The sequence below is a fragment of the Humulus lupulus genome, chromosome 7, assembly GCF_963169125.1.
Source record: "Humulus lupulus chromosome 7, drHumLupu1.1, whole genome shotgun sequence".
In the NCBI taxonomy this organism is placed as follows: Eukaryota; Viridiplantae; Streptophyta; class Magnoliopsida; order Rosales; family Cannabaceae; genus Humulus; species Humulus lupulus.
The window spans coordinates 153,282,658-153,292,792 of NC_084799.1; the positions used below are offsets into that span (position 1 = coordinate 153,282,658).

Genomic DNA, 10,135 nt, shown 5'->3' on the forward strand with positions numbered 1-10,135 from the left:
TACACAGCAAATCAATACCCAGACATTTATGTCCAAGAAATAGTACGACTGCATGGAATCCCTAATAGTATCTGATAGAGGATCGGTGTTTACGTCGAGATTTTGGGGAAGTTTGCAGTAAGCCATGGGTACCAAGTTAAGTTTTAGTATGACATTTCATCCTCAGATCGATGGACAGTCCGAGCATACCATACAAAATTTTGAAGATATATTGCGCGCTTGTGTACTTGATTTTGGAGGATCATGGAGTAAGTATTTGCCGTTGATAGAATTCTCCTACAACAATAGCTACCAGTCAACGATCGAGATGGCACCCTACGAGCTACTTTATGGAAGAAGGTGTCGATCATCGTTACACTGGGACAAGGTAGGAGAAAGGGAACTTCTTGGACCCAAAGCTGTTAGAGAAGCTCAGGATGCACTAGCGCTGATTAGAAAGTGTATGCTCGCTGCTCAGAGCCGTTAGAAAAGTTATGCAGATGCCAAGCGACGTGATGTGGAATTCAAGGTCGAAGATCGAGTCTTCCTAAGGATATCACCTATGAAAGGTATTCCACATCTCGATGCTACGAAAGTATGTATCAGACCCATCTCACATCCTCAAGTATGATATGATAGCACTCCAGAAAGACTTGAGTTACGAGGAACGACCGGTTAGCATCCTAGATAGAGGGATGAAGGAATTACGGTCTAAGATTATTCCGATAGTCAAGGTCCTATGGAGTAATAGTTCTTAATTAGAGGCAACCTAGTAGTTGGAGGAAGACATATTGGCACGATATCCGGAATTGTTTGGTAGGTAAATTTCGGGGACGAAATTCTTGTTAGTAGGGGAGAATTCTAGTGTCCCATAATTTTACTTAGCTAGATAGTAGTAGTAGTTAGCATAGTTGTAGTATGTTAGTCGCCGTGGATTTTGGTTCAAGCCGAGACTTAGATGGAAATTCAGAGCAACAGTTATAGATTTTATACTATAGTTTAGAAATATTAATTATAACATAAGGTTTGATTAATATTGTTGGTCCTAGAAATATTATTTATTATAACCTAAGGTTTAGATAGAATTAATAAGAGCATGACACTTGTCATAATCATGTTTATTAAGGATTTAAGTATTTTAGATGAATAGTTTAAATAAAAGAAAGATCTAGAAGCTCTAGAACCTTCCAGAAACTATTAGGATCACGTTTAGACTTAGTCAAAGCTGTTTTATCAATTCAAAATATGCTGAAGAAGTGAAAATACGTGTTTGATATATCAACGTATGCCAATATATCACAACTATAGGGGCCGATATATCTCCTACGAAAGATATGGAAAACACGTCGACTCCGCACGAACGATCGAACGGGGCTCAGGAAAATGGTCTAGGCAATATATCGCCTACCCTGGACGATATATCACCCCTGGTGCATCATTTTTGAATCTTGAGGATTATTAAATTTTAAAAATAGCCTTAACCACTTAGACCTGCCTTTGAACGATTTTGACCGAGTTCTGGGCGTCTGTTGAACGAAAATTCAAATCTTTTTCATTTTATATTCATTTATTTATTCAAATTAAAAGGGGTTAGTTTCACTCCTTGAACTCTATAAATAAGACCTAGTACTCAACCATTTTCTTCATTCTTCAAGCAGTCTTCAGAGCCTTCAAGTTGCTAAGGTTACTATAGAAAGAAACACTTGGGTTTTGGGTTAAAAGCTTTATCAATCTAAGCTTTTCTAAACACTTGGGAAGTGAGATATAGTGAGATTTTGGTATCGAGGTTTAGATCAATTCATAAGACCATTAAAGGAATTCTTATCCTTAAGTTCAGATCTTCATGGTTCTTTAGTTTACTCTTATTTTCTTTCAGATCCTAACTCTTGTTTATGATTCTTGGTTAGGTGTTTAAGTTTCTTGAAACTTAAGGTTCATTTTGGTAAGTTTCTTCTTGATGGTTTACTTCTCTTTTCATCTTCATTCTTTAGAAATACTCATGGTTTTGTTGTTGGTTTTTAGGAGTGTTCCAATCCCATTCTTGTTCTCAAATATCCTGGTTTTCGGTAAGGAAAATAAGATAGATTATATGTGTTTATATGTTTATGTTATGATATGTTTTATGCTATAATATGTATATGTATAAATATGTTTTGTAGTCCTTGGGCATATGACTTGCTTAGATAGCAAGCCCCAAGAATATGTTTTGTAGTTGCTTGGGCATATGACTTGCTTAGATAGCAAGCCCCAAGAATGTTTATCATTTTCATGATTTAGATTTATGATTTACCCTACCTCGATTAGTAGACAGAGGACCTAGATGGGTTTTCATATACTACCTTGTGATCTAACCTACCTCGATTAGTAGACAAAGGACCTAGATGGTTTTATCACATGCCATGTTAATGAGTTAATGGCCATTAATGTTGTAGTCCTATATGATGTACATTTTTATAGTCATATGTTTTATAGTATATGTATATGTATATGTATATGTATATGTATATGTATATGTATATGATATAGTCTTATGTTTATGATTTATGATATATGTTGTTAGTAGATTTTCCTTGCTGGGCATTAGGCTCATTCCTTTATTTTTAGCTTGATGCAGGAAAATGAGTATGGAAGGCAAAAAGATTCATAGTAGCTTGGCTTGTGTGTTAAGGATGAATGGATTGAAGGGAATGCGTGAACGATCGATGATGACGTTATTTTTAAGTCTTTTGAATAATGTTTCTTTTGTAACTCCGCACTTAGTTTTTTTAAACAATTGATTTACGTTTATTGTTTATGTTTTTATGTATTAAACAATGGGTACCTATACCATATCTTATATTTCATATTTTACTTTATATTTTGCATAATATTTATTTTGTGGTTTTAAATAAAGTTATGTTATTTCTTATGTATATTTCCCAAAATAGTAGCCATGTCTAGTAGTTTTAATGGTCCAAGGTCTTAGAAATAGTTGGGTCAATACACACTCATTACTAATTTTCCCAGAGTTTCTCCCAAAATATTCGTCCGATCCCCTTCAATGAAGCCTTGGGTCCTTTATTTATAGTACCCAGGGGTTGTTACACGATCAGTAGTACTGGGATCGTTGTTTCGTACACGATTATTAGGTAGTGGAGATACGTGTCTACCTCCCCATGATTATGAGATCGTGGTTCTTCTCATTGTTTCTCTGGATCGTGGTAGACAATTCACGATTGAAACCTCTAGGAAAATGCTAAGTCTAGATTGGTCTATGAGACTTAGGTGCTAGGCTCGACGACCCTTTAGAGCTTGGGTACTAGGCCCATTGGTCCTATGGGTGCTAGGCTTGTGATCTTCTAGGTGCTAGGCCTGTTGATCTTCTGAGAGCTAGGCCTGTTGATCTCATTCTGAACGAGCGTGAGTTTTACCTATTTTCAAGAGTGTAGACTGACCACACTATGGAGGGGGGTTCTTGGGCATGCTTGGGCTGACCACCCCATGGGGATGGGGTCAGTCCGACCACTCTTAGGGGTTAGGGCCAGACCAACCACCTAGGGGTTTTTTGAACATCTCAGGCTGACCACCCCTAGGGGTTGGGGTCAGGCCGACCACCCCTAGGGGCTAGGGCCAGGCTGACCAACCCTAGCGGGTTTAGGCTAGACTGACCACCCGTATGGGGTTTAGGCCTGGTCGACTTCCTATAGGTTGTCGACCTATTTTTTTTTTTATCGTTCTTTTTTCAATAGTTCATCATTTTTCCCTGATTTGTGATGCCACGTGCCTCTTTCTCATTCAACACGTCATCCTTGGATTTTTGAGGGATAACAGTCTCTCTTCATATTAATCCAAACAAGATTAATATTAATTTTAACCTATAGTTTTTCAAAACAAAAACTATATAGTTAAATAATTAATTAATTCACAATTAATCAACTTCCCATAATTATCACATAATTATTTCCTTGCCCTGGAATATTAATTCCTTTGCAATTTAGTCATTTCTCTTTACAAATATTTCTTTTGACATCCTTTCCCTTGACAATGTAGGATAGAGGTATTCTGGGGGGCTACCTAATGAGGATTCGAACCTCCATATTATAAACTTTTTGGAGTTATGTGATACTTTCAAAATGAACAGAGTTAGTAATGATGCAATTCGTTTGAGGCTATTTCCATTTTCTTTGAGAGACAGGGCTAAAAGTTGGTTGATTTCGCTACAAGCCAATTCCATTATGATATGGGAAGATCTTGCTCAAAAATTTCTCGCCAAGTATTTTCCTCCTGCTAAATCGGCACGGATTAAAGGTGAAATAAATAATTTCTGTCAATTTGAGGGGGAATCATTATATGATGCTTGGGAGAGGTTTAAAGAGCTGTTGGAAAAATGTCCACATCATGGTATATTGAAATGGATGTTGGTGCACACATTCTATAATGGAATGAGGGGAAACACAAGAACTATCATAGATACAGCCGCAGGTGGAGCATTTATGAGCAAAAGTGCTAACGAAGCTTAAGAGCTTTTTGAGGAGATGGCCATGAATAATTATAATTGGCCATCTGAGTGGGAAAATAAGAAGGTGGTAGGAGTTCTAGAAGTTGATCATATTGTTATTCTCATTGCTCAAATTGCTTGGCTAACGAAACAAATACAACAACAAAACAACAGTTCAGCTCAAGTGATGCAATTACAACCTGCTCCTATCAGTTGTGACACATGTGGAGGCCCTCATCACTTTTAGCAATGTCCAGCGATGAGTTCTTATTCGATTGATGATATCCCACTTGAACAGCTTCAAGCCATAGGCAATATCCAACGGCAACCTAATAATAACCCATACCCTAACAACTATACTCCAGCATACAAGAACCATCCTACTTTGTCATGGAGTAATAATCAAGGTAACCAACCACAGTACCATCCAAATCCACCTCAATATCCTCCACATAGACCATCTTATGGGCTAAACCCAAGGCCCTTTTATGATACTCAAAGGCTATAAATGCCGCCACATCAACAACCACCGCCTCACATGACTAAACCAAAGGTATTTGCTGATTCATTGAGCCACTTTATGACAGAAACCAGATCCTCCATTCGGAGATTAGAAACACAAGTTGGCCAACTTGCAAAGTTAATGGCAGATCGTAATCAAGGGGCTTTACCTAGTTCAACTGTGGTGAATCGAAAAGAGCAATGTCAAGCTGTCACTTTGAGGAGTGGGACTAAGTATGAGGGGCCTATAGTAGAAAACAAGGACAAGAAGATTGAAGATCAATTGGTACCTAGTTCAGCACAAGAGGATGTTACTGAAGACCTTTCAAAGAAAGAGACTCCAAAATACACCGAGTCGACACCCAAGATTCCTTACCCTCAGCGGTTCCGAAAGGCAAATCTTGACAAGCAATTCTCCAAATTTCTTGAAGTATTTAAGAAACTTCCCATTAACATTCCCTTTGCGGAAGCTCTTGAATAAATGCCTAGTTATGTAAAGTTTATGAAGGAGATATTGTCTAATAGAAGAAAAATTGAGGATTATGAAATTGTGGCTTTGACAGAAGAGTGTAGTGCGATAATTCAAAAGAAACTTCCTCAAAAGTTGATAGATTTGGGCAGCTTCACCATACCTTGTACCATTGGGAATTTTCATTGTGAGAGGGCTTTATGTGATCTAGGTGCAAGCATTAATCTAATGCCATTATCCGTATTTCAAAGACTCGGTTTGGGGGAAGCTAGACCCACTACAGTTACTCTACAACTAGATGATCGTTCATTGACACACCCCCGAGGTATTATTGAAGATGTTCTTGTCAAAGTGGACAAATTCATTTTTCCTGTTGATTTTATTGTTCTTGATATGGAGGAAGATGAAGATGTTCCAATTATTTTGGGAAGACCGTTTTTAGCCACTGGTGAAGCCTTGATAGATGTTCAAAAAGGAGAGTTAAGGCTAAGGGTGCAAGGTGATGAGGTTGTATTTAACGTGTTCCAGGCTTTGAAGTATCCTAGAGCAAGTGATAGTTGCTTTAGTGTAAATGTAATTGAGGAACAAATTTCAAAAAGACAACTTGTTGAAGATCCACTTGAGATGAGCCTTATTGCGCAAGGAGGGGAAGACTGTGATGGCATTGAGGTTATTGAATATGTAAATTAGATAAACTCCAGTGGACCTATTTATAAGAAGAAATATGAGGAACTTTGATAAGGGCCCGAGAGACCACTAGTCCTTGAATTGAAAACTTTACCGAATCATCTTACAACGCTTATTTGGCTAAGAATGATACTCTCCCTGTTATTATTTCTGCTTCATTATCTATTGCTGAAGAGGAAAAATTATTAAGAGTACTTCGAGCTCAGAAATTGGCCATTTCCTGGACTTTAGCTAATATAAAAGGAATTAGCCCATCTAATGTTATGCACTGTGTTCTCATCGAGGAGGATAGTAAGGCTAATTTTGATGCTCAAAGGAGGTTAAATCCTGCTATGAAGGAGGTGGTTCAAAAAGAAATTTTGAAGTGGTTAGATGTTGGTGTTATTTATCCAATCTCGGATAGTTCATGGGTAAACCAAGTACAAGTTGTTCCGAAAAAAGGGGGATTGACAGTAGTCAAAAATGAGAATAATGAGTTAATTCCAACTCGTACAGTGACAGGGTGGAGAATTTGTATTAACTACAGAAAGCTAAATAAGGCAACAAGGAAGGATCACTTTCCACTGCCTTTCGTTGATCAAATGCTTGATAGACTGTCGGGCCATCATTTCTATTATTTTTTAGATTTGTATTTTGGTTATCACCAAATACCTATTGCTCCTAAAGATCAAGAGAAAACAACTTTCACTTGTCCTTATGGTACATTTGCTTTTCGTAGAATGTCATTTGGTTTATGCAATGCTCCTGCTACTTTTCAGAGATGCATCATGTCATTATTTTCTGATATGGTAGGGAAGAGCATAGAAATATTTATGGTTGATTTCTCGGTCTTTGGCGCATCATTTGATATGTGTCTACAGAATTTGGAGAAGGTGTTAAAGAGATGCGAAGAATCTAATTTGGTCCTGAATTGGGAAAAATGTCACTTTATGGTGAGCGAAGGAATTGTTTTGGGCCATAAGATTTCGAGCAAAGGCATAGAAGTAGATCGTGCGAAGGTTTCAACTATTGAGAACTTGCCACCTCCAATTTCATTTAAAGGTGTTCAGAGTTTTCTTGGCCATGCTGGATTTTATAGGAGATTTATTAAAGATTTCTAATCCTCTTTCTGCACTATTAATGAATGGAGTACAGTTTAATTTTGATGCTGATTGTGAAAGAGCCTTCAATACTTTGAAAGAGAAATTTATCATTGCACCAATTGTGGTACCACTAAATTGGGAACATCCCTTTGAATTGATGTGCAATGCGAGTGATTATGCAGTTGGAGCAGTTCTGGGGCAGCGAGTTTAGAAGGTTTTCCAAACAATTTATTATACTAGTAGGACCTTGAATGGCACTCAATTAAACTATGAAACTACTGAGAGGAACTACTTGCAATTGTTTTTGCATTTGTTAAGTTCAGGCCATACTTAATTGGTAATAAGGTTATTGTCTACACAGACCATTTTGCTATTAAGTACCTTATGACCAAGAAGGATGCAAAACCTCACTTGATTTGATGGGTCCTCTTATTGCAAGAGTTTGATATGGAAATTCGTGACAAAAAAGGGAAAAAAAATTTAGTTGCAGACCATCTATCTAGATTGGAATTAGAAGAAGATCCTAATAAAGAAAATGTACAAATTGATGTCAAATTTCTGGATGAACAATTATATTTGATTGATGGAGAAGAAAAGTTACCGTGGTTCGCGGATAATGTTAATTATTTGGTAGCAAAGGTTGTGCCTCCTAACATGTCAAGGCAGAAACTTACAAAGTTCTATTCGGAAGTTAAGCATTATTATTGGGATGAGCCCATTCTTTTTCGTCATTGTGTTGACCTAGTGATTAGAAGATGTGTCACGGAAGAAGAAATGCTTTCCATTCTTACTCATTATCATACTTTTCATTGTGGCGGTCATTTCGGAGGAACAAGAATAGCAACAAAAGTTCTACAATGTGGGTTTTATTGGCCTACGTTATTTAAAGATGCTAATATCTTTGTCAAGAGTTGTGATTGTTGTCAAAGAACCAGTAATATATCAAGAAGAGGTGAAATGCCAATGACTGGTATTTTGGAAGTTGAGTTGTTTGATGTGTGGGGAATAAACTTTATGGGACCTTTCCCGTCATCTTATAATAATAAGTAGATTCTTCTTGCGGTGGATTATGTTTCTAAATGGGTAGTGGCTGCATCAACTCTTAATTATGATGGTAAAGAGGTACTTAAATTCCTTCATAATTTTTTTTACCCGGTTTGGTACTCCAAGAGCAATTATTAGTGATAGAAGGAGTCATTTTTGCAACAAGTCCTTTACTGCTCTCTGTGCTCGTTACGGAGTTTATCATCGAAAGGCGTTGTTCTACCATCCACTTGCAAATGGTCAAGCCGAAGTGTCAAATCAGGAGATTAAAAGCATTTTGGAAAAGACTGTAAATACATCAAGGAAGGATTGATCGAAAAAGCTTGATGATTCACTTTTGGCTTATCGCACAACATGAAAAACTCCGATCAGTATGCCACCGTATCGATTGGTGTTTGGTAAGGCGTGTCATTTACCAGTGGAACTTGAGCACAAAGATTAGTGGGCTGTGAAAAAGTTAAACATTGATCTCTTTATGGAAGGACAAAATAGGCATATGGAGTTGAATGAGCTCGATGAATTCTGAAATGAAGCTTATGAGAATGCAAGGATTTATAAAGAAAAGTCGAAGGCCTTTCATGATAAGCGGATACTTAGGAAGGATTTTCAACCGGGAGACAAAGTACTGCTATTAAATTCTAGACTTAAGCTCTTTCCTGGTAAATTGAAGTCGAGATGGTCAGGACCATACACAGTAGTTGCTTCATTTCCATATGGAGCGGTGCAAATTCATAGCGAGAAGACAGGACACTTTAAGGTGAATGATTAGAGATTGAAGCATTATTTGGAAGGCCCGGTGGAAAAATGCAAGTCTGTGGTGATTATGGAACCACTATGAATTGAATAAAAACAAGAGTCCGGCTAAAAAAAGTTAAAGACAACGTTCTTAGGAGGCATTCCTATGTTTATTTTTATTTTATTTTATTTTTATTTTAACTTTATGTCTATTTGTTTTTGTTTTGTTTGGAACAATGTTTTAGGGAATTTGTTTTAGTTATTTTTAGTTTTAATTAGGAAATTTTTTGATATAATTTATAAACCGTGAAAAACGCAAGGGTTCTACAAGAAAAGGCTTAATTTTTTTTTTTTAAAGTTGTAGTGCTACAGCGCTCTTAAAGAAGCGATATAGCACTATTTCCAGAGGATTCAATTTTTTTTCAAGAATGTCTAGCTGTACAACGCTATTAAGAAGCGTTATAGCGCTACTTCCAAAGCCAAAAGGAAGTTTTAATCGTCAAATAGCGCTATGATGCTCTTTCTAGCACCATCATTTGCCAAATTTCCCAGGTTGCGCTATAGTGCTACCCACATAGCGCTACAACACCCTTAGACTCAGATTTTTTTTAAAAAGCTGGGTTTCAAAAATTTTTCCCCAAACCCTCATTTTTTTTTCTTCTCCCATGTTGTTTTCTCTCTATTCTAACACCCCAAACCACTGTCTATCCTCCATTAAAGCCTCTTCCAAGAAATCCCGCCATATTTTCCATCTTTCTTCTTCATTTTTTTTCTTTTTTCAACCATTTTACCCATTAATCCAATTATTTCCACCAAAACCAATTTAAAAATCAAATTTTCTGAACCCTAAAAATTAAAGTTTCAAATTTCTTGAAGAAAGTTCAAATTTTCAAGGGGCTTTGGTCATTCAAGCACGTGGAAGGCCATTTCAAAGGCTAGTAAGTGTTTTCACTCATTTTAATTTCAACAATCTTTCCACATTTGGGGTTGGGTGCAAATGTTGCTTGTCTTTGGGTAGAAATTGGTTTCTGTTGCTGTGATTTGTGGTATTTGGGTATTTTGTTCTGTGATATTGGATTTATAGGGTGATTTTGAAGAAGGAAAGTATATAATTTAAAGGGAGGTGCTGCCGATTTTTTGTTTTGTTTGGGTTTTGTGTTG

At 37.0% G+C, this 10,135-nt stretch overlaps 1 protein-coding gene and 1 non-coding gene across 2 annotated transcripts; one reads left to right on the top strand and one right to left on the bottom strand.

Moving 5' to 3' along the window:
* Nucleotides 1-4,256: 4,256 nt before the first annotated feature.
* LOC133793373 (small nucleolar RNA R71) lies at nt 4,257-4,363 on the bottom strand. Its single transcript, XR_009874818.1, has one exon. It is a non-coding gene; the product is annotated as a small nucleolar RNA R71 (small nucleolar RNA).
* A 601-nt stretch (nt 4,364-4,964) lies between these two features.
* On the top strand, nt 4,965-5,438 carry LOC133792298 (uncharacterized). Its single transcript, XM_062230201.1, has one exon. The coding sequence runs from the start codon at nt 4,965-4,967 to the stop codon at nt 5,436-5,438; it is 474 nt and encodes a 157-aa protein (XP_062086185.1).
* The last annotated feature ends 4,697 nt before the right edge of the window (nt 5,439-10,135 follow it).